The 24,386-nt window shown below is 48.1% G+C and overlaps 2 protein-coding genes across 4 annotated transcripts; both read right to left on the reverse strand.

Annotated features, from left to right (window-relative positions):
• Positions 1-1,455: 1,455 nt before the first annotated feature.
• LOC118965054 (histidine-rich protein PFHRP-II-like) lies at positions 1,456-4,055 on the reverse strand. The gene is made up of 6 exons (XM_036981796.1): positions 4,047-4,055; positions 3,312-3,620; positions 2,827-3,096; positions 2,670-2,723; positions 2,519-2,563; positions 1,456-2,484 (listed from the first exon to the last, which is right to left on the reverse strand). The coding sequence occupies exons 1-6, from the start codon at positions 4,053-4,055 to the stop codon at positions 2,254-2,256; spliced, it is 918 nt and encodes a 305-aa protein (XP_036837691.1). The 3' UTR covers positions 1,456-2,253.
• On the reverse strand, positions 3,188-24,377 carry LOC110506215 (tetratricopeptide repeat protein 17). Of its 3 annotated transcripts, none has more exons than XM_036981451.1 (24): positions 24,181-24,377; positions 23,127-23,216; positions 22,634-22,797; positions 21,531-21,642; positions 21,310-21,441; positions 20,992-21,101; positions 20,588-20,735; positions 17,420-17,559; positions 16,551-16,711; positions 15,256-15,515; positions 15,010-15,125; positions 14,145-14,298; positions 13,811-13,882; positions 13,420-13,644; positions 11,608-11,794; positions 10,444-10,575; positions 9,964-10,211; positions 8,811-8,967; positions 8,419-8,539; positions 6,521-6,680; positions 5,816-5,899; positions 5,572-5,691; positions 5,262-5,405; positions 3,188-4,541 (listed from the first exon to the last, which is right to left on the reverse strand). In XM_036981451.1, the coding sequence occupies exons 1-24, from the start codon at positions 24,346-24,348 to the stop codon at positions 4,410-4,412; spliced, it is 3,537 nt and encodes a 1,178-aa protein (XP_036837346.1). In that variant the 5' UTR covers positions 24,349-24,377; the 3' UTR covers positions 3,188-4,409. The 3 variants fall into 3 exon arrangements, with proteins under 3 accessions (XP_036837346.1, XP_036837345.1, XP_036837344.1); XM_036981450.1 differs by having other exon boundaries at positions 22,634-22,800; XM_036981449.1 differs by having other exon boundaries at positions 22,634-22,803.
• Between the last annotated feature and the right edge of the window lie 9 nt (positions 24,378-24,386).

Genomic DNA, 24,386 nt, shown 5'->3' on the forward strand with positions numbered 1-24,386 from the left:
TAGGCCGTCATTGAAAATAAGATTTTGCCTGGTTAAATAAAGGTAAAATAAAAACATGGGGGTGATGCTTGAGGCTACAGATCCTGTCATATAAGATCCATTGCATCAGGAAGGGGACAGTCCTGCAAGTCATCTTGTTACTTCTGCAAACACACTCATTGTCACTGGCACATTTGGATTTGAGCAACATGTCCTGGTTGGGGGGGGGGGACGACACCTGGACAGCATCAATCTGCACCTAGTATAGTACTGAGGAAACCATATCGTTTTCCTCAGGCCAAAAGCAAGGTGAAATACTGCCATTCATTTGGAATATGATCACAGAGCCACAAGGAGTGCATTTTAAAAAGGGCAATTCTAGGAATATGACAAAACCAGAAGTGTAGTGTTACGCAGGTCTTCATCCACTCAGGACCCTAACTGAGCTATGCTTTAAAACACAGCAATGGGAGCAGTGGGTTGGGGGAGGGCCTTGGGCTGTGCTGTCAGTCAGAGGAGTTTCAAAGACCTCTCCGTCCACCATTTACAGAATTATTTCTCCCCACCGCACGGCTGCCTCGGGCACGGGTTTCAGTCTCCCCACCACACGGCTGCCTCGGGCACGGGTTTCAGTCTCCCCACCACACGGCTGCCTCGGGCACGGGTTTCAGTCTCCCCACCACACGGCTGCCTCGGGCACGGGTTTCAGTCTCCCCACCACACGGCTGCCTCGGGCACGGGTTTCAGTCTCCCCACCACACGGCTGCCTCGGGCACGGGTTTCAGTCTCCCCACCACACGGCTGCCTCGGGCACGGGTGTCAGTCTCCCCACCACACGGCTGCCTCGGGCACGGGTGTCAGTCTCCCCACCACACGGCTGCCTCGGGCACGGGTGTCAGTCTCCCCACCACACGGCTGCCTCGGGCACGGGTGTCAGTCTCCCCACCACACGGCTGCCTCGGGCATGGGTGTCAGTCACATGGGTTTCAGTCTCCCCACCACATGGCTGCCTCCGGCATGGGTTTCAGTCTCCCCACCACATGGCTGCCTCGGGCATGGGTTTCAGTCTCCCCACCACATGGCTGCCTCGGGCATGGGTTTCAGTCTCCCCACCACATGGCTGCCTCGGGCATGGGTTTCAGTCTCCCCACCACACGGCTGCCTCGGGCATGAGTTTCAGTCTCCCCACCACACGGCTGCCTCGGGCATGGGTGTCAGTCTCCCCACCACACGGCTGCCTCGGGCATGGGTTTCAGTCTCCCCACCACACGACTGCCTCGAGCATGGGTGTCAGTCACATGGGTTTCAGTCTCCCCACCACATGGCTGCCTCAGGCATGGGTTTCAGTCTCCCCACCACACGACTGCCTCGGGCATGGTTTCAGTCACATGGGTTTCAGTCACACCACTACCTCTGTTTAAATGCACTCTGAAGTAGACCCCAGAAAACTGAATCCAAAACCCACCTCCATTCAACTTAAGTTTCAAGGCATCAAAACATCTCGCTTTTTATTTCCCAGAGAGGTCTGAAGTTCGTAAGAAGACAATGGATACATTCAAACGATGAGCCGATCAACTTCTATGTCCCACTGCCTTAATACTGTACACAACAGTTAGATTTACAGTTTGAAAAACGGTCAAAAGTGAACCGTGTTTTTTTCTTGGCCCTGACAAATAATTTCTAGAAATAAAAGAGCAAACGTAAACACATTACAGTTAACTTTTTGTTGTTGTTGCTATGCATTAACATTCCTTTCAGAAAAATACATTTTAATTTATTCATTGTAGGTCCCCACATAAATAGGAATGATAAAAAAAAAACAAGGGCAAAACAAGACAAATCGATATTCATTTTGTTAAGCAGCCATAATTGTAAAAAGGTTTTGAGATCCACCACCCGGTAAACCTGCGTTTAGTTAGCGAGTTACAAACCAGCAGCCATTTCTGTCTCTTTACCAAACCTTTTCTTAATCATAAGAAATGACTGTGTGATGACAACTGTTCTTCCAATTAAAAGAAATGTAAAAAAAAAAAACAGCACCATCTATGGGATTATATCTGTCTGGTAAATCACCTACTGCATTGTCCTTCTGGATCGATTCCTAACCAATTAAACTCTTCCCTTCGGTGTGTTTCACCATCCCCAGAAAAACTAAAAGGACTCTCAGCCCTTAAAGAAAAGAGGAATCGTAGGGGCCCCCCTTACAACACATAAAATAAAAGCAGATTTCCTTCCTTTAATACTGTGACTGAATTGGGCAGGTTTCCAGTTACATCATATAGTTTTCTTCAGTGAACACCTTGAGGAATGAAGGACAGAGGGAAGGATGTGTGTGAATTCATGAAATAAAACAATGTCCTGTCTGTACTTCCTAGTCCAACTCCACTGAAGACAGAACAAAGAACAGCAGCCTTCTGGCTCTATATACTGTAGTCTATGGGACAGGGAGGCTGAGTGATGGGACTCTATATACTGTAGTCTATGGGACAGGGAGGCTGAGTGATGAGACTATGCTGGGCTCTATATACTGTAGTCTATGGGACTCTATATACTGTAGTCTATGGGACAGGGAGGCTGAGTGATGAGACTATGCTGGGCTCTATATACTGTAGTCTATGGGACTCTATATACTGTAGTCTATGGGACTCTATATACTGTAGTCTATGGGACTCTATATACTGTAGTCTATGGGACTCTATATACTGTAGTCTATGGGACAGGGAGGCTGAGTGATGGGACTCTATATACTGTAGTCTATGGGACAGGGAGGCTGAGTGATGGGACTATGCTGGGCTCTATATACTGTAGTCTATGGGACTCTATATACTGTAGTCTATGGGACTCTATATACTGTAGTCTATGGGACAGGGTAGCTGAGTGATGGGACTCTATATACTGTAGTCTATGGGACAGAGAGGCTGAGTGATGGGACTCTATATACTGTAGTCTATGGGACAGGGAGGCTGAGTGATGGGACTCTATATACTGTAGTCTATGGGACAGGGTAGCTGAGTGATGGGACTCTATATACTGTAGTCTATGGGACAGGGAGGCTGAGTGATGGGACTCTTTATACTGTAGTCTATGGGACAGGGTAGCTGAATGATGGGACTCTATATACTGTAGTCTATGGGACAGGGAGGCTGAGTGATGGGACTATATACTGTAGTCTATGGGACAGGGAGGCTGAGTGATGGGACTCTATATACTGTAGTCTATGGGACAGGGAGGCTGAGTGATGAGACTATGCTGGGCTCTATATACTGTAGTCTATGGGACTCTATATACTGTAGTCTATGGGACTCTATATACTGTAGTCTATGGGACTCTATATACTGTAGTCTATGGGACAGGGTAGCTGAGTGATGGGACTCTATATACTGTAGTCTATGGGACAGGGAGGCTGAATGATGGGACTCTATATACTGTAGTCTATGGGACAGGGAGGCTGAATGATGGGACTCTTTATACTGTAGTCTATGGGACAGGGAGGCTGAGTGATGGGACTCTATATACTGTAGTCTATGGGACAGGGAGGCTGAATGATGGGACTCTATATACTGTAGTCTATGGGACAGGGAGGCTGAGTGATGGGACTCTTTATACTGTAGTCTATGGGACAGGGAGGCTGAGTGATGGGACTATGCTGGGCTCTATATACTGTAGTCTATGGGACAGGGAGGCTGAATGATGAGACTATGCTGGGCTCTATATACTGTAGTCTATGGGACAGGGAGGCTGAATGATGAGACTATGCTGGGCTCTATATACTGTAGTCTATGGGACAGGGAGGCTGAGTGATGAGACTATGCTGGGCTCTATATACTGTAGTCTATGGGACAGGGAGGCTGAATGATGAGACTATGCTGGGCTCTATATACTGTAGTCTATGGGACAGGGAGGCTGAGTGATGGGACTATGCTGGGCTCTATATACTGTCGTCTATGGGACAGGGAGGCTGAATGATGAGACTATGCTGGGCTCTATATACTGTCGTCTATGGGACAGGGAGGCTGAGTGATGGGACTCTATATACTGTAGTCTATGGGACAGGGAGGCTGAATGACGGGATACATCCCAAAGCTTCCTATTAGAATTGCGAATGGAAGTGGTTGGTTTTACCCCCTACGACCAGAGTCTGAGATCACAGCGAATGGAAGTGGTTGGTTTTACCCCCTACGACCGGAGTCTGAGATCACAGCGAATGGAAGTGGTTGGTTTTACCCCATACGACCAGAGTCTGAGGTCACAGCGAATGGAACCCCTGAATTCCTTTGGACATAAATTATATGGCAATGACTTAAAAAAAACATTATTATTATTTTTGTTTTTAAATCAACAACCGATTTCTTGTGAGTAACTACCGTAAGTTATGTTTTTCTATGTGTGTATGGTGTGTGTGTGCCAAGGGCTTCTCCTGTGGAGTCGTCTCAGGGTAGACGGCGGTCCTTCTTGGTTAGCAGGTAACACTGGATGGTTCTCAGGCGGTCCTTGGCAGGGGCAAACTCTGGCTGCAGCTCCAGAGTGGACTCATACCAGCGCATGGCCTTCTCAAACTCCTCCTGGAGAGACACACACACACCAGTGAACAAGGAATAATAAATACAACTGATCAGTATTTACACAAATTACCACAATTCATACTCATGTCATCATTTGACACAGCAGCATTAGCAGCAGCATTAGCATTCTTCAACACACCCCCCTGACACGCAACCAGCATAAGATTCCACACACACACACTTACCAATACCAGCATAAATAACCTGCTTCACAACCACTGACACTAAGGGAATTAAGCACCTAAACCAGACGACAGACCCTGAACCAGACGGCAGACCCTGAACCAGACGACAGACCCTGAACCAGACGACAGACCCTGAACCAGACGACAGACCCTGAACCAGACCCTGAACCAGACGGCAGACCCTGAACCAGACGGCAGACCCTGAACCAGACGGCAGACCCTGAACCAGACGGCAGACCCTGAACCAGACGGCAGACCCTGAACCAGACGGCAGACCCTGAACCAGACGGCAGACCCTGAACCAGACGGCAGACCCTGAACCAGACGGCAGACCCTGAACCAGACCCTGAACCAGACGGCAGACCCTGAACCAGACGGCAGACCATGAACCAGACGGCAGACCATGAACCACGAACCAGACGACAGACCCTGAACCAGACAACAGACAGACCTAAACCAGACGACAGACCCTGAACCAGACACACGGTCAGGCCATGACAACAATGCTGGTCCGTTCCCATGGTGGTGGGCTCACCATGGCGATGTAGACGTTGGCGAGGGTGAAGTGGTTGACAACGAAGTGCGGGGCGATCTCCACAGCCATGCGGGCCACGGTCAGAGCGTCCTCCCACAGCCGCGCGTTCTGGAAGATGTTGGCCAGGCTGATCAGAGGTACATCCTGAGAGGGAGGGCGGGGAAGGAGGGAGGGAAGGAGAGAGAGATACTGAATTATCACACAGCCCTAAAGCACAGGGTCATGTTCAGCAGTTCACACAGTAGAAAGATGTTTTGCAAAGGAAAACAAACGTGTGTGTTAATATTGGGCAAGTCTCAGTCCATGTTACCTTCATGTGGTGCGGGGCGTAGTGGAGGGCTTGGCGTAGGCAGTCGATGGCCCTCTTGCCCTGACCCTTCACCCTCCAGTAGAGAGCAGACATGCTGGACAAGACCCACGATGTCTGGTTCTGCTCAGGAGAGGAGAGACTTTCATTTGTCTGCATTTTTATACTGCCGGAAGATGCTGTGATTTGGGTGAAACAGGGTTGTAGACTAGCCTGACGGGCAGCTGCCACCTTCACAAACACTTACCTTCTCCAAGACCTTGGCGATGCGCGTGCCCACCTGCTCAAAGGACTGAGGGGAGAACTTATCTTTGCCCAGATTCTGTAGAACCTGAATGACAAACGGAAATCCGGTTGAGGATCATGACAGAACAGCGAAATGATAAAGACTGGTGAGATGTGAGAGACTCTGTCCCCTCCCTCTCAGAGTTGACTCTCTCTGTCCCCTACCTCTCAGAGTAGACTCGCTCTGTCTCCTACCTCTCAGAGTTGACTCTCTCTGTCTCCTACCTCTCAGAGTTGACTCTCTCTGCCCCCTCCCTCTCAGAGTTGACTCTCTCTGCCCCCTCCCTCTCAGAATAGACTCTCTCTGCCCCCTCCCTCTCAGAATAGACTCTCTCTGCCCCCTCCCTCTCAGAGTAGACTCTCTCTGTCCCCTACCTCTCAGAGTAGACTCTCTCTGTCTCCTACCTCTCAGAGTAGACTCGCTCTGTCTCCTACCTCTCAGAGTAGACTCTCTGTCCCCTACCTCTCCGAGTTGACTCTCTCTGTCTCCTACCTCTCCGAGTTGACTCTCTCCGTCTCCTACCTCTCCGAGTTGACTCTCTCCGTCTCCTACCTCTCTAAGTTGACTCTCTCTGTCTCCTACCTCTCTGAGTTGACTCTCTGTCTCCTACCTCTCTGAGTTGACTCTCTGTCTCCTACCTCTCTGAGTTGACTCTCTGTCCCCTACCTCTCTGAGTTGACTCTCTCCGGTGTAGTGGATGGCGGCGCGGTTGGCCACGCCAGCCAGGTGGTCCAGGGTGTGCATGCTGGCAGCCAGGTTGGCGTTGCACAATGGCTCCACCGCAGGCTCCTGGAGTGGAGTGGTAAAGTCTATGTGTTCCGTGATGCTGCGGAGGGAGGGGGGAAGCGAGAGAACAGCGGGGGAGGGGGGAAGCGAGAGAACAGCGGGGGAGGGGGGAAGCGAGAGAACAGCGGAGGGGGGAAACGAGAGAACCGGGAGGGAGGGGGGAAACGAGAGAACCGGGAGGGAGGGGGGAAACGAGAGAACCGGGAGGGAGGGGGGAAACGAGAGAACCGGGAGGGAGGGGGGAAACGAGAGAACCGGGAGGGAGGGGGGAAACGAGAGAACCGGGAGGGAGGGGGGAAACGAGAGAACCGGAAGGGAGGGGGGAAACGAGAGAACAGCGGGGGAGGGGGGAAACGAGAGAACAGCGGGGGAGGGGGGAAGCGAGAGAACAGCGGGGGAGGGGGGAAGCGAGAGAACAGCGGGGGAGGGGGGAATAGAACTTTAGACATTTTTCTAATTAAAAAGTGGCTTTGGATGTTAAGAAGATATTTATTTTGCCAAAATGTTGAACTATCTCCTTCCCCAGAGTCAGATGAAGTCATGGTTACCAATGTTATGTGTACAGTTTGGAGGAAGTTGAAGGTAGTTTTATGCTAGTTGCTACAGTAGACTTCCTGTCACTGGGCTAGTGAGCAATTGCTCCAGACACGACCGTGCTTCATACGGCACAGAGACATACAAATGGTATCCAAGAGTTCATCTTAACAGTGTAAATATATATTAAAAAAGGAGTTTAAAACTCCAACTATCCCTTTCAGTCCTAATAAAGTGAATCCCAACTGACTCCAGTGGCAGTCAACATTTTACTAGTTAGTTGAATCAGCTGTGTCGGTGCAGGGTTGGAACAATGTGGACTGGGAGGTAGATTCCCCAGGGGAGGGTTGGAACAATGTGGACTGGGAGGTAAATTCCCCAGGGGAGGGTTGGAACAATGTGGACCGGGAGGTAGATTCTCCAGGGGAGGGTTGGAACAATGTGGACCGGGAGGTAGATTCCCCAGGGGAGGGTTGGAACAATGTGGACCGGGAGGTAGATTCCCCAGGGGAGGGTTGGAACAATGTGGACCGGGAGGTAGATTCCCCAGGGGAGGGTTGGAACAATGTGGACCGGGAGGTAGATTCCCCAGGGGAGGGTTGGAACAATGTGGACCGGGAGGTAGATTCCCCAGGGGAGGGTTGGAACAATGTGGACCGGGAGGTAGATTCTCCAGGGGAGGGTTGGAACAATGTGGACCGGGAGGTAGATTCCCCAGGGGAGGGTTGGAACAATGTGGACCGGGAGGTAGATTCCCCAGGGGAGGGTTGGAACAATGTGGACCGGGAGGTAGATTCCCCAGGGGAGGGTTGGAACAATGTGGACCGGGAGGTAGATTCCCCAGGGGAGGGTTGGAACAATGTGGACCGGGAGGTAGATTCCCCAGGGGAGGGTTGGAACAATGTGGACCGGGAGGTAGATTCCCCAGGGGAGGGTTGGAACAATGTGGACCGGGAGGTAGATTCCCCAGGGGAGGGTTGGAACAATGTGGACCGGGAGGTAGATTCCCCAGGGGAGGGTTGGAACAATGTGGACTAGGAGGTAGATTCCCCAGGGGAGGGTTGTAACAATGTGGACTGGGAGGTAGATTCCCCAGGGGAGGGTTGGGAAACCACTGTCACACACACACTATATATAGTTATATCTATGAGATAACCAGACAGAGTTCAAAGGTTGAATTTACAACACTGTCCTAACCCCTTACACAAGACAGACAGAGGTCAAAGGGGAAGGTTGGTACTGACTCGATGTTCTTGGCAGACACGGCCAGCCAGGTACTGGCCACGGTGGTGAGGTCTACCCTGCGTGTTCTCTGGCACTCCTCTGGCCCCGGCCAGCCCAGACCGGTATAGTCCCTCCATCGCCCTGCACACACACACACACACACACACTTTCTTAGTATGGTTCAATGATGATGACTAAGAGAACTGTCTTTATGGGAGAATCTCAAATTGTATTTCCTTGATTCCTCATATCCTTCTCAGAACCCATTGGATGTTAAAGTCAGAGGTCCCTCCCAACTGGCCTTCTTCTCCAATGGGTTTTGAGGAGGCGGCGAGAGGACACAAGGAGTCAAGTAAATACAATTGAGATTGTCACTGTGAGTTTGTCTGTGAGCATGCAGGCTGTTGATTACCTGAGGGCCCGGGGGACGGGATGGTGGGGCCGCTGATCTCCAGAACAGAGTGGCCTCCAGGGAGCAGTGTCTCCCCCTGCAGGGTGTCCTCAGCACTGCCCCAGACCTCAGGGCTGTCCGCCTTGGGCTTCCTCACACGCTTCACCTGGAATGTGATCTGTGGAGGACCAGGAACACAGAGAGGAGGGGGATGTTGGGCTGGGGCCTGGCTACTGTTTGGACAGAACTTCATATACATCATGGTAGTTACTCAGGACAGGTACCACTCAGCCCCCTGTCTGTTTCTATATTACATCATGGTAGTTACTCAGGACATGTACCACTCAGCCCCCTGTCTGTCTCTATATTACATCATGGTAGTTACTCAGGACATGTACCACTCAGCCCCCTGTCTGTTTCTATATTACATCATGGTAGTTACTCAGGACATGTACCACTCAGCCCCCTGTCTGTTTCTATATTACATCATGGTAGTTACTCAGGACATGTACCACTCAGCCCCCTGTCTGTTTCTATATTACATCATGGTAGTTACTCAGGACATGTACCACTCAGCCCCCTGTCTGTCTCTATATTACATAATGGTAGTTACTCAGGACAGGACATGTACCACTCAGCCTCCTATCTGTCTCTATATTACATCATGGTAGTTACTCAGGACATGTACCACTCAGCCCCCTGTCTGTCTCTATATTACATCATGGTAGTTACTCAGGACATGTACCACTCAGCCCCCTGTCTGTTTCTATATTACATCATGGTAGTTACTCAGGACAGGACATGTACCACTCAACCCCCTGTCTGTCTCTATATTACATCATGGTAGTTACTCAGGACAGGACACCTACCCACTCAGCCCCTGTCTGTCTCTATATTACATCATGGTAGTTACTCAGGACAGGACATGTACCACTCAGCCCCCTGTCTGTCTATATATTACATCATGGTAGTTACTCAGGACAGGACATGTACCAGTCAGCCCCCTGTCTGTCTCTATATTACATCATGGTAGTTACTCAGGACAGGACATGTACCACTCAGCCTCCGATCTGTCTCTATATTACATCATGGTAGTTACTCAGTACATGTACCACTCAGCCTCCTGTCTCTCTCTATATTACATCATGATAGTTACTCAGGACAGGACACCTACCCACTCAGCCCCCTCGTCATCCTCACAGTTCCCGAAGCATGGCCCTCCTCCGCTCCGGCCCGCTCCCATCACCCGGTCGTTCTTCAGCACACGGATGCCCCTCAGGTCGCCCCGCTTGCCCCCCACGTCCAGAGCCCCCTCGAAGGCCCCCATCAGCTCCTCCTTCAGCTGCCACTCCTCCTCATCCCTCTCTCCTCCTCCAGGCTGTTGGCTTGCCTCTCCAGAGCCGTTACTGTCCAGCACCACCTCTGTTACAAACAGAAAGGCAGGGTCCTGTTCATTAGGTACCAAACGGAAGAAAACGGACAGAAACAGGGAGGGTTTAACATGACATGTGTAGTTTTTCCGTTTCAAAACGTTTTGCTACAGTGCCCTAATGAACAGGACCCAGATGTTTGAGAATCTGAGTGTGCATAACTCCACTAACAGTTCTGTTCATTTGATTTCATACAGTCATAGTCCAAATCACAAGGGTCTTACTCTCAAACAGGAGGGCTTCCTGAGCCTGGGCAGCCGTGGTGGTGGGGTCCTCCTGCTGCTTCTGTCTACTGCCAGCCTCCCATTCATCTAGATGTAGAGTCACATCCTCCTCACCGACACACAAAGCACCCTCTGTTGACACACACACACACACACACTAAAGCCATCAGCACACACACACACACTAAAGCCATCAGCACACACACACACACTAAAGCCATCAGCACACACACACACACTAAAGCCATCAGCACACACACACACACACACTAAAGCCATCAGCACACACACACACACTAAAGCCATCAGCACACACACACACACACACACACTACACCGGCCTTCCAACCATGTGCATGACGTTCAAGCAACAGATACAGAAACCAGAACTGGACCTCCTAGTGGAGACGGGTCTCTCTTGTAACCCTGCACCTTTTCACCTCTACATAGAAAGTGTGTGTGGAGGTTCTAAACATGGTGAGAGGGTTGGCGTCTGATTGGCAAATATAGACTTTTTAAAAAGCAGCAGCAGCAGGACTATTTTTAACGGCTTCAATTATTGAGAGGAACATTTCTCCACTTAAAACACTTTCCTCTTTTCTCTACATTCTAGAGAGAAACACAGAGAGAGAGAGAAAGCGAGAGACACAGAGAGAGAGAGAGAGAGAGAGAGAGAGAGAGAGAGAGAGAGGGAGACAGACAGAAAGAGAGAGACAGAAAAAGAGAGACAGAAAAAGAGAGACAGAAAAAGAGAGACAGAAAGACAGAGACAGAAAGACAGAGAGAGACAGAAAGAGAGAGAGAGACAGAAAGAGAGAGAGAGACAGAAAGAGAGAGACAGACAGAGAGAGACAGACAGAAAGAGAGAGACAGACAGAAAGAGAGAGACAGACAGACAGACTGCAGATAGACCTGGAATCTAACTCCAATACTGCAGCTGATCACCTGATTAATATTAAAGCCTTTAGACAAGATAGTCAGACAGATGTCAAAGGTTGAATTTACAACACTGTCACCCCTTACACAAGACAGACAGAGGTCAAAAGGGGAAGGTTGGTACTGACAATAAAATAAGCCAAGTACCACTTATCCCAGGCCTCCCAAATTAATTTCCACAACAATGGACAATAAAGTATGGCATGAGAGGTGAACCGGGGCACTCACGCGGACATGGCGAGCGCTGCAGGTTGTAGAGGAATGGGTAGAACTGCAGGCATCGCAGAAGGGGCAGGCTGGCACGGCACTGGGCACAACTGGCAGAGAGAGCCAGGGTCTGGCGGAACAGGTCCAGGGCGCCCGTCACGTTGCCCTGGGCCAGATTCACGCTTACCAGGCTCAGGAGAGTGTGGGGCTGCCAGGGGACCAGAGGAGAGCAGGGAAACAGAGTCATTAGAATGGATATCATTATATAACATCCCATTGGGACCATACTGTGGATATCATTACATAACATCCCATTGGGACCATACTGTGGATATCATTATATAACATCCCATTGGGACCATACTGTGGATTAGGACCATTCTGTGGATATCCTTACATAACATCCCATTGGGACCATACTGTGGATATCATTATATAACATCCCATTGGGACCATACTGTGGATATCATTATATAACATCCCATTAGGACCATACTGTGGATATCATTACATAACATCCCATTAGAGAACACTGTGGATATCATTACATAACATCCCATTGGGACCATACTGTGGATATCATTATATAACATCCCATTAGGACCATACTGTTAATATCATTACATAACATCCCATTGGGACCATACTGTGGATATCATTATATAACATCCCATTAGGACCATACTGTTAATATCATTACATAACATCCCATTAGAGAACACTGTGGATATCATTACATAACATCCCATTAGAGAACACTGTGGATATCATTACATAACATCCCATTGGGACCATACTGTGGATATCATTACATAACACCCCATTAGAGAACACTGTTAATATCATTACATAACATCCCATTAGAGAACACTGTGGATATCATTACATAACATCCCATTAGAGAACACTGTGGATATCATTACATAACATCCCATTAGGACCATACTGTGGATATCATTACATAACACCCCATTAGAGAACACTGTTAATATCATTACATAACATCCCATTAGAGAACACTGTTAATATCATTACATAACATCCCATTAGAGAACACTGTTAATATCATTACATAACACCCCAGTATGACACTTTAAAACTGGTTTTAATTGAACGTTTAATTAACTAGGCAAGTCAATTAAGAACAAATTCTTATTTACAATGACGGCCTACCCCGGCCAAACCCGGACGACGCTGGGCCAATTGTGCGCCACCCTATGGGACTCCCAATCACACCCGGATGTGATACAGTCTGGATTCGAACCAGGGACTGTAGTGACTCCTTTTGCACCGAGACGCAGTGCCTTAGACCGCTGCGCCACTCGGGATTTATGTCATGCAAGAACAGGAATATGAATGTAAGAAAAGGTGTGTGTGTGTGTGTGTGTGTGTGTGTGTGTGTGTGTGTGTGTGTGTGTGTGTGTGTGTGTGTGTGTGCACACCTCAGAGGTGTTGAGAACCAAGGTGTCCTCCAGCAGTGTGCGATTTGATTGTTACGTGGAGCAGACCATTGCTGAAATACCAGTCCATCGTATCCTACTAGAACAGCCTCAGATATAGCTGCAAGCTTTTAGTAGTCCTGATATTTGGCAGTCTCAGCCAGGTACAACACCTGACAGTGCGTGGCCTTGCAGGCCTGCCTAAGACTCGAGCAAAGCAGAGGGCTAGGAACTGCTCCTCGTCAGCTGTTAGGGGTCGCCTGGCTGTCTGGAGAACAAGGTGCTTTCTGTATCCTTAAGTGTCCGCGCAGACAAAGACCTTTGAGATGTTTCAATCCTTCTGGATTGTAACGTGATTTGTGGATTTAAATAAAGCAGTTAAAAGTGTGTGTACCTCAGAGGCGTTGAGTGCCAGGGCGTCCTCCAGCAGAGTGTGTGCCTGGGCGCTGAGGCCGTGGCGCAGAAGCAGATTGGCAGCGTTGACGAGGGGCAGGTGGCGCTGGGTGGGCGGAGCCGAGGCCAGGGAGTGGCGCAGACACTGCAGCGAGCTGGTACCGTTACCCTTCGCCCGCCAGAACAACGCCGCCTCGTTCTGGAGCAACCAGCCAGGGGCGCTAGCCTGGAGGAGAGGAGGATGTACACTGTCTGAAGACGGATCATTTCCTATTACAACTGTGGAAGGCTGTTTATTCTGACAGAACAGCCCAAAGCCATCGCATTTCTCAGGACAGTAGTGGAGGATATTTCTGATATGAAACGATGTTTCTCTGTTCTACGGCACTCACCTTCTTCATGGCTTGGGCTATGCTGGCACCAGCCTGCTCCAAACTCCAGCCTCTGCTGCGAGACAGCAGTACCTGCACCCGCACACACACACACACACACACACACACACACACACAGGATCAGCACAGTGACACACTTCAACCCTGCTCCAGTGGGGCTGCTCTGTGGCTGACTCAGTGGTGCTCCCAGTGGTGAAGATGGGTACTGTGACAGAAAACACATTTCTGTTGTCTCTGTAAAATGGATTAATAAAGATGGTATTGTATTGAATCCAAAGCCCAGTCTCTAAAATATATTGATGTTACAGACCACCTATCCAACACACGCACTGACCTGGGTGGCGTGAGGGTCTGGCAGCTCCTTGTCCTCCAAGGTCCAGCCCACAGAGACAGGAAGGTCAGCTGGAGGGGGCTGGAGCACAGGGCCACAGTCTGGAGAAGCCAGGGAGGAGGGAGGGGGTCCGGTACCGTACAGCACCGTCTGCAGGCTGAACACACATCAGTGAGGTCAGCAAATACATGAATGTCATATCATACATCACATGTTACACAAACCATGCTGAGGAAGAGGCTCTACGAGTCAACACAATCGACCAGCACACACACGGCTTCAAGATACAACACACACCATGTTAGAAACAGGCACAAAAAGGTAGCATACACAAACAACCTGGCACACACAAACCCGGGGCCCAGTGTCTAACACGCTAACCCGAGGCCCAGTGTCTAACACACAAACCCGGGGCCCAGTGTCTAACACACTAACCCGAGGTCCAGTGTCTAACACGCTAACCCGGGGCCCAGTGTCTAACACGCTAACCCGAGGCCTAGTGTCTAACACACTAACCCGGGGCCCAGTGTCTAACACGCTAACCCGAGGTCCAGTGTCTAACACACAAACCCGGGGCCCAGTGTCTAACACACTAACCCGAGGTCCAGTGTCTAACACGCTAACCCGGGGCCCAGTGTCTAACACGCTAACCCGGGGCCCAGTGTCTAACACGCTAACCCGAGGCCTAGTGTCTAACACGCTAACCCGAGGCCCAGTGTCTAACACGCTAACCCGAGGCCCAGTGTCTAACACGCTAACCCGAGGCCCAGTGTCTAACACGCTAACCCGGGGCACAGTGTCTAACACGCTAACCCGGGGCCCAGTGTCTAACACGCTAACCCGGGGCCCAGTGTCTAACACAACTAACCTGGGGCCCTGTGTCTCAGGTGGGAGGTAGAAGGTGGGTAGTAGGTGGGCGGGGGGGATGACAGGAAACTCATCAGCACAGTCTGCCCTCCGAGGCCACAGCAGCCTCTGAATGTCCTACAGACAAAACACACGCAGTCAGCTCCACAGAACCTTTAGACTGCCCTGCCGACACAGCACAAAGCCCACTATCCACACACACTAATAAATCCTGCCAAACACACACACACACACAGTCTGAACTCACATCGGTGGGGGAGGCCTGGTGGCCCCAGAGGGCTGCAGGCTCAGGGTCTCCGGACACGGAGGGGTGGAGGTGTGAGCTGGTGGTCTGGTTGGTGCTAGGCTCCGACACCAGAGCAACGCTGCCCGCCACAGAGACCTCCTCTCCAAACTGGATGTGGTGGACGTGCTCAAACAGGTCTCCACGGTGATAACGCACCGGCAGGTCCAAGGGGCAGAACAGGCTGCTCTGTTGTTGGCCCAGACGACACATCTGGTGGTTGCCTGAACAAAACAACTCATTATTGATGACCTATTTTATGTTTACCAAGGTGAATAGACAGAATTAACTGACCCTTTCTAAATGGACATATTCATTTATATAAAACTCAAATCAAATGTTATTGGTCACATACACATGGTTAGCAGATGTTATTGGTCACATACACATGGTTAGGAGATGTTATTGGTTACCAGATGTTATTGGTCACATACACATGGTTAGCAGATGTTATTGGTCACATACACATGGTTAGCAGATGTTATTGGTCACATACACATGGTTAGCCGATGTTATTGGTCACATACACATGGTTAGTAGATGTTATTGGTCACATACACATGGTTAGGAGATGTTATTGGTTACCAGATGTTATTGGTCACATACACATGGTTAACAGATGTTATTGGTCACATACACATGGTTAGCAGATGTTATTGGTCACATACACATGGTTAGCAGATGTTATTGGTCACATACACATGGTTAGGAGATGTTATTGGTTACCAGATGTTATTGGTCACATACACATGGTTAGCAGATGTTATTGGTCACATACACATGGTTAGGAGATGTTATTGGTTACCAGATGTTATTGGTCACATACACATGGTTAGCAGATGTTATTGGTCACATACACATGGTTAGGAGATGTTATTGGTTACCAGATGTTATTGGTCACATACACATGGTTACCAGATGTTATTGGTCACATACACAGGGTTAGCAGTGCAGTAATATCTAACAAGTAATCTAACAATCCCCCCCCAACAACAACCTTATACACACACAATCTAAAGGGGTGAATGAGAATATGTAAGTATATGGATGAACGATGGCTGCTCATCCATATACACTGTGTGTATTTGTGTGTATCTTTGAGTGTGTATTGCGCTTGTGTGCGTGTATTGTATTCAAGTGTGTGTATTGCATGTGAGTGTGTGTGTTTATTGTGTGTGAGTGTGTGTATATATTGTGTGCAAGTGTGTGTGTGTGTGAGTATATATTGCGTGCGAGTGTGTGTGTGTATAGCATCTCACCCAGCTGTGCCTCCTTGGCCATCTGGGTCTCGTGGATGATGTTGCGGAGGATCTGCTCTTCCTGCAGTAGCTTGTATTTGTCCAGGGCCTCCTGCTGACGCAGGTAGTGGTCATGCTGTTTCTGGTATTCCTTCAGCTCGTTCAGCGTGCGCTGCAGAGACCTGGGGGGTGAGACAGATCACATATAGCTAGCCCGAGGCCTACTGAAAGGTCACTGTGCTGTTATACACGCCGAGTGTACAAAACATTAAGAACACCTTCCTAATATCGAGTGGCTCCCGTTGCCCTCAGAAAAGACTCAATTCGTCGGGGCATGGACTCTACAAGGTGTTGAAAGCGTTCCACAGGGATGCTGACCCATGTTGACTCCAATGCTTCCCACAGTTGTGTCAAGTTGGCTGGATGTCCTTTGGGTGGTGGACCATTCTGTATACAAACAGGAAACTGTTGGACGTGAAAAACACAGCAGCATTGCAGTTCTTGACATAAAGGCACTTCAATCTTTTGTCTTTACCCTCAATGGCACACATACACAATCCATGTCGGAATTGTCACAAGGCTTAAAAATCCTTCTTTTATTAACCTGTCTCCTCTCCTTCATCTACACTGACTGAAGTGGATTTAACAAGTGACATCAATAAGGGATTACAGCTTTCACCAGGATTCACCTGGTCGGTCTGTCATGGAAAGAGCAGGTGTTCATAATATTTTGTTGACTCAGGGTATTTTCAGCATTGTAACCTGTGCCATATGAAGAGGAAGTCTGTGTCCACAACAATACTTCCCTTCTCATCAAATCCCCTTCAAAAAGGTTCCTCACTCTCTATGAACCTAACCACACCCTGAGCAGTGAGGCGCTGTGCCTTTACCTGTGTTGGGCCTCCAGGCGCTGCTCCAGTTTCTGCTGACAGAGGACGGCGTGCTTCCTCCTCAGGGCCTGCTCAAAGCCCAGCTGGGCCTGGAGAGCCTGCTCATAGCACAGCACTGAGTGGTTATACTCCCCCAGCATCTATAGACAAAGAGGATAGAGGACAGGAGGTAGAGACAGACAGAGATAAATAATCTATTAGAGATGATTCACTCTAGTATAAATGGAGAGAGAACTGAAGGTCAGGGCATTGACAATAAATCAGCAGGAAAACACTTCCTGAACACCTGGAGAAAACCATGCCAACAAGCACTGCAGTCACATCCTACATCCATATTCACTGCATAACTGTTGGATAAATTATTGCTATACTCCAGTTTTGTAAAAAATCCTAGTGTCAGTGTATCATCCTAGTGTCGGTGTATAAGCCTCCTGTCAGTGTATCATCCTAGTGTATCAGCCTCGTGTCAGTGTATCAGCCTCGTGTCAGTGTATCAGCCTCGTGTCAGTGTATTAGCCTCGTGTATAAGTCTCCTGTCAGTGTATCAGCCTAGTGTCAGTGTATCATCCTAGTGTCAGTGTATCAGCCTAGTGTCAGTGTATCATCCTAGTGTCAGTGTGTCAGCCTAGTGTATCATCCTAGTGTCAGTGTGTCAGCCTAGTGTATCATCCTAGTGTCAGTGTGTCAGCCTAGTGTATCATCCTAGTGTCAGTGTATCAGCCTTGTGTCAGTGTATCAGCCTAGTGTCAGTGTATCAGCCTAGTGTCAGTGTGTCAGCCTAGTGTATCATCCTAGTGTCAGTGTGTCAGCCTAGTGTATCATCCTAGTGTCAGTGTGTCAGCCTAGTGTATCAGCCTCGTGTCAGTGTGTCAGCCTAGTGTATCAGCCTTGTGTCAGTGTATCAGCCTAGTGTCAGTGTATCAGCCTAGTGTATCATCCTAGTGTCATGATATCATCCTAATGTCAGTGTATCAGCCTAGTGTCAGTGTATCAGCCTAGTGTCAGTGTATCAGCCTAGTGTCAGTGTATCAGCCTAGTGTATCATCCTAGTGTCATGATATCATCCTAGTGTCAGTGTATCAGCCTCGTGTCAGTGTATCAGCCTCGTGTCAGTGTATCAGCCTCGTGTCAGTGTATCAGCCTCGTGTCAGTGTATTAGCCTCGTGTATAAGTCTCCTGTCAGTGTATCAGCCTAGTGTCAGTGTATCATCCTAGTGTCAGTGTGTCAGCCTAGTGTATCATCCTAGTGTCAGTGTGTCAGCCTAGTGTATCATCCTAGTGTCAGTGTGTCAGCCTAGTGTATCATCCTAGTGTCAGTGTATCAGCCTTGTGTCAGTGTATCAGCCTAGTGTCAGTGTATCAGCCTAGTGTCAGTGTGTCAGCCTAGTGTATCATCCTAGTGTCAGTGTGTCAGCCTAGTGTATCATCCTAGTGTCAGTGTGTCAGCCTAGTGTATCAGCCTCGTGTCAGTGTGTCAGCCTAGTGTATCAGCCTTGTGTCAGTGTATCAGCCTAGTGTCAGTGTATCAGCCTAGTGTATCATCCTAGTGTCATGATATCATCCTAATGTCAGTGTATCAGCCTAGTGTCAGTGTATCAGCCTAGTGTCAGTGTATCAGCCTAGTGTCAGTGTATCAGCCTAGTGTATCATCCTAGTGTCATGATATCATCCTAGTGTCAGTGTATCAGCCTCGTGTCAGTGTATCAGCCTCGTGTCAGTGTATCAGCCTCGTGTCAGTGTATCAGCCTCGTGTCAGTGTATCAGCCTCATGTCAGTGTATCAGCCTAGTGTATCATCCTAGTGTCATGATATCATCCTAGTGTCAGTGTATCAGCCTAGTGTCAGTGTATCAGCCTAGTGTCAGTGTATCAGCCTAGTGTCAGTGTATCAGCCTAGTGTATCATCCTAGTGTCATGATATCATCCTAGTGTCAGTGTATCAGCCTCGTGTCAGTGTATCAGCCTAGTGTATCATCCTAGTGTCATGATATCATCCTAGTGTCAGTGTATCAGCCTAGTGTCAGTGTATCAGCCTCGTGTCAGTGTATCAGCCTCGTGTCAGTGTATCAGCCTCGTGTCAGTGTATCAGCCTCGTGTCAGTGTATCAGCCTAGTGTCAGTGTATCAGCCTAGTGTCAGTGTATCAGCCTAGTGTCAGTGTATCAGCCTAGTGTCAGTGTATCAGCCTAGTGTCAGTGTATCAGCCTAGTGTCAGTGTATCATCCTAGTGTCAGTGTATCATCCTAGTGTCAGTGTATTAGCCTAGTGTATCCTCCTCGTGTCAGTGTATCAGCCTCGTGTCAGTGTATCAGCCTCGTGCCAGTGTATCAGCCTCGTGCCAGTGTATCAGCCTCGTGCCAGTGTATCAGCCTCGTGCCAGTGTATCAGCCTCGTGCCAGTGTATCAGCCTCGTGCCAGTGTATCAGCCTCGTGCCAGTGTATCAGCCTAGAGTATCATCCTAGTGTCAGTGTATCATCCTAGTGTATCAGCCTAGTGTCAGTGTATCATCCTAGTGTCAGTGTATCAGCCTAGTGTCAGTGTATCAGCCTCGTGCCAGTGTATCAGCCTCGTGTATAAGCCTCTGTCAGTGTATCAGCCTCGTATATCAGCCTCGTGTCAGTGTATCAGCCTCGTGTCAGTGTATCATCCTACTGTAAGTGTATCATCCTACTGTATCATCCTACTGTAAGTGTCGATGTAGTGAAAACATTAAAAGCAGACAGTATGTGAACATAAACCAACAACTCTACGTCAACGTCCCTCCAGAAATGTTAAAACGTAGTGGAAACAAATGTTGCAGAACCACATGTTCTATTTAATGGCTACATTTGGTTTAAAATCACCTAATGCCTGCTTCCTTTATCGTCATTAGATATCCCTAAAAACTGACTTCGGTGTTCCTCAAGGGTCAGTGCTTGGACCCCTGCTGTTCTCTTGATAGATGCTAGTACCGTATCACTACACATGATGCAGAATGGTGCCTCAATGGGAATGATAGAGCTGCAACTGTTGATGAAACCAGATGATGATGTCGTACAGCTAGCTTTCTGTGGTTTTGTCTGTCTTGTGTGTATTCCATCAGGAACCAACTTGGAAACAAGTGGAATCTCTTTAACGTGTTATCTCCTGGGTTGTATTCAGTGCATCTACTAGTGGTGCTGTAACTCACTGCGTAGATGTTGCCCAGGGTGTAGTGGCTGGTGAGAAGGTCAGAGGTCAAATCCAGGGCAGTGTGAGCCACGATGGCAGCGTCAGCCGAGAAGTGGGCCCGATGCAAGATGTTGGCCATGTTCACCAGGGCCAGGTCCTTGTGCTGCCTGGATACACAACAGACAACGAGAATGGGACTTAAAACTCTTATATGATCCACTGTTTGAATGTTGAATAACCATAGCTGGGACATGTTCATTGGCCACCAACGGGCAGACAACATTATGGAATACTAGGACTTGTCCAATAAGAAAGGCTCATTTAGTTTTCCATTGCAAAGTGCTTTACATCGTGTGTCCTAATGAACATGACCCTGATGCCTGACAAGCTGAAGCCAGGGGCTGAGTTTTCCTTTGTTCGTACCTGGGTGAGAAGTGCAGGGCCCGGATCACACAGTCCACCGCCCGCCTGGGCTCATTCTTTATCCTCCAGTAGAACGACGCCAGGTTATACAGCACCCAGGATGAGGAGTTCTGGACAACACAACAAACAGGTCATCAGAAGGGAACTATATGAAAGTCAAACCCGAACACTATTAAAACAGTGACTGTCCATTTATAACATTGAACAAATCAGTGCATAAAAGTTCAAAGTAAAATCCCATGCGGCTAAATGTAAACCAATAAAAACAGACCAGACAGTGTTGGTGAGTGTGAAGAGTGGCGATAGAGCGCAACGTACCCTCAGCAGGCCCTGCTGGATGCGATGGCCCACCTCGTCCATGCTGCGGCCCAGTTTGTGGGACAGGGAGCCAAAAATGGGGTCCTCTTTAGAGAGCAGAGGAGATGTGAGGTTCACGTGTTCCTGCACGCCCTGGAAAACATAGACATATATGGCACAGAGGTCCAGACATGTATGTGCAATCGCATTAACAAGCGGGTATGATTTCCCCTTCAACTCACCCGGAGATGCTGGAAACCGTGGATACTATATGGGAGCTCAAATACTCTGGCACAGTCAGGCTTCTCCAGATCCAGGGGTAGAGGGGACCTAAAATCTACATAATCCTCAGGGCTGAAAGAAACATCCATAGTCAAGGTCCAGGGAGCATTAGTGTAGTGTCCAGCAGAAGAGGGGGAACAAGAGCAGAAAAGGTTGACTTGTATCATGTAGCTGTTTAAAATGCCTGTTGATGTAGGACATGCTGATCTAGATGTGAAAGACAAGCCATCATGGTTTATTCTATCAGAAATCTTTGTTGATTTCTCATCACCAGGGTGTCATCAATAATACTTGTTCTCTTGTAAACAACCTACGTTCTCCAATGTTCGAATATCACTTTGTGTGTTCTAATAATGACTTCTGACAGTATGTAAATACTTCCATTGTTTATTTGTGGGCGGCAGGTAGCCTAGTGGTTAGAGACTTGGGCCAGTAACCAGCAAGTAGCCTAGTGGTTAGAGCGATGGGCCAGTAACCAGCAGGTAGCCTAGTGGTTAGAGACTTGGGCCAGTAACCAGCAGGTAGCCTAGTGGTTAGAGCGATGGGCCAGTAACCAGCAAGTAGCCTAGTGGTTAGAGCGATGGGCCAGTAACAGAAAGGTTGCTAGATCGAATCCCCGAGCTGACAGGGTAAAAATGTCGTTCTGCCCCTGAACAAGGCAGCTAAACCACTGTTCCTAGGCCGTCATTGTAAATAAGAATTTGTTCTTAACTGACTTGCCTAGATAAATAAAATGTTCAATTAAAACAAATATATACTTGTTTGTATAAAAGTTGATTTTGTTTTGTGCTGTAGTGTCATGACCTCTAACATATGTGACGTGATCATCCAATGCTTATATATTGTATGTTGTTGAAAATCTCCCAAAAAATGACTCATGTCATCGGTCAATGTCAATGATAAGATGAAGCCGTTTTGGAGCGCGACCAATGGATTCGTTACACGGCCCGGATGACATATGTCAACATCCCTTATCAGTGCTTCCCCTTGATAATGAGTTATGTGAGGGCACATTATTAGTAACAACCAAATGATTGGTCAAGAGTGCACAGCCTGGGCTTACCTGATGTCTTTACTCTCCAGGGAGATGTAGGTACCATCGTAGAGATCCAAGTCTCCCAGGGGTACTTTAGCCATGACACAGTCGGCATCCTCTTTATAGTGCCTCTGCTCCAAGCCCGTGTCCCTGTCCTCATTCTCCTCAATGTGAATCTTCTGAGCGACAAGCTGCTTCTGAACAAAGCAGGGGTCAGAGACATGAGATTCAGACCTTTCAGTGTGGCTTGATTTAGAAGCAATGCTATATCTCACTGGAACATAAAGAAAGGAAGACATGTTGCCCCATCTGATGTGATCCAATATATTCTTCAATAATCAATGAGTATTAAATTACTATTGAACAGCTGTGACTATTGGAGATATTGCATCTTTCAAGTAAGGGAGAGCACAGCAGTATAGATGTTTAACACAGTGGCCTTGGACTAACATTGTAAAACCAGGAAGTAGAGCAATAGGCTATGAGCACAGTGAGGTAGTCATTAAAAGATGATCATCACCTCTAACTTCTTCAGGTAGTTGACACGGGTCTCCTGTCGCATGAAGATGACAAGGTCATGTGGATGTTTAAGATTTAAAGGAGAGTCAACCTGCAAAAAAAAAAAAATGTTAGTCTTAAAATAAACAGTGACAGTACATGTTTCCACTCTATGACTCGACCCCAAAGACTAAAGACCTCTGAGTCCGCTGACCACAGTACACGTGAAGTGAGACAACACCAAAACAGAATTGAGGCAGAGGAACCTGGCTGATTTGACACCGTAATTACGTAGTAGCAGCAGTTGGTAATCTTTGTTTTTTCCCAATCCATCCATTTTAGATAGTTTGGTCACAGCTGAACAGAATGTCCATGGCTAAATAGTCTGAATATTTAATGTCCTTCTAAACATCACTTGTAAGTGGATACTTTAGATTAGTTGTGTATAGCTACAAAGGTTACATCAAATATTATTTTATTTAAACCCCTATTATTTCTGGGCTTACATCAAGCCCGAAGCACAATTTTACATTCAATTCACTTAGCTTCGATGCAACCAAGAGAGTTTTGACATTGTGCTGGATGTCAAAACTATTGGTTGCATCAAAACTACTAGTTAGCTGGATGTGCCGACTGAGTCTGTCAGCTATGTTGTGCCCATTATCTTTGAGCCCAGTAGCTAATTAGCTAGCTTGCCAACCTACTACCTACCAATCACCTATCACTAGTTTGCGTTGTTTCAGATTTTCTAGGATGATTGGATGCCTTTAGCTAGTTAGAACTAGCTAATATGTAAGTTAATTCTGGCTTACCCAGAGACCCCGTTCTCTAACTAACTTAGCTAACGTTATTTATCTAGGGGGTCAGCATTGCTGCATTACTGTGCTAGCAAAAGTCCCAGAGAGGAACTTATAAGTAGTTAATTGGCAATCGATGGTTTACAAGCTAGTATGAGCCTTCAGTCGTGTTAGCAAATGTTAGCAACAGTAAAGTCAAAGACACTGGTTCTACCTATATGTGATAAAATCGTTAGCTAGCTAGCAACATACGGTTCTAAACACGGGCCGTTAACGTACTTGCTGTTGAATTTTTCCATCTTCAGTGACGACCCAGTGGGTGGTAGCTCCTCCGGGTTCGGCCAATATTATACAGAGTAGGATAAAAATCTTCCCTTGAACTGACACTTTTCGGGAAACGTTTACATAGGGCAGAGACCCAGAACTGATTTTCCTGAGGTCCGCCATTTTTCTGTCTTCTTTACAGATGTGTTGTGGCAGAAGAA

This window comes from Oncorhynchus mykiss, chromosome 6 (assembly GCF_013265735.2).
Source record: "Oncorhynchus mykiss isolate Arlee chromosome 6, USDA_OmykA_1.1, whole genome shotgun sequence".
Classification (NCBI taxonomy): domain Eukaryota; kingdom Metazoa; phylum Chordata; class Actinopteri; order Salmoniformes; family Salmonidae; genus Oncorhynchus; species Oncorhynchus mykiss.

Excerpts from the sequence above, each read along its gene's own strand:
- LOC110506215 (XM_036981449.1), bottom strand. The coding sequence starts at position 24,348 with ATGGCGGACCTCAGGAAAATCAGTTCTGGGTCTCTGCCCTATGTAAAC. Across the intron at positions 13,645-13,810 it reads TAGCCCAAGCCATGAAGAAG|GCTAGCGCCCCTGGCTGGTT; the intron begins GTGAGTGCCGTA and ends CCTCTCCTCCAG. Across the intron at positions 10,212-10,443 it reads GGAAGCCCTCCTGTTTGAGA|AGGTGGTGCTGGACAGTAAC; the intron begins GTAAGACCCTTG and ends TGTTTGTAACAG.
- LOC118965054 (XM_036981796.1), bottom strand. Across the intron at positions 2,564-2,669 it reads GACTACAGTATATAGAGTCC|CATCACTCAGCCTCCCTGTC; the intron begins CATAGACTACAG and ends CCAGCATAGTCT. Across the intron at positions 2,485-2,518 it reads GACTACAGTATATAGAGTCC|CATCACTCAGCCTCCCTGTC; the intron begins CATAGACTACAG and ends CCAGCATAGTCT.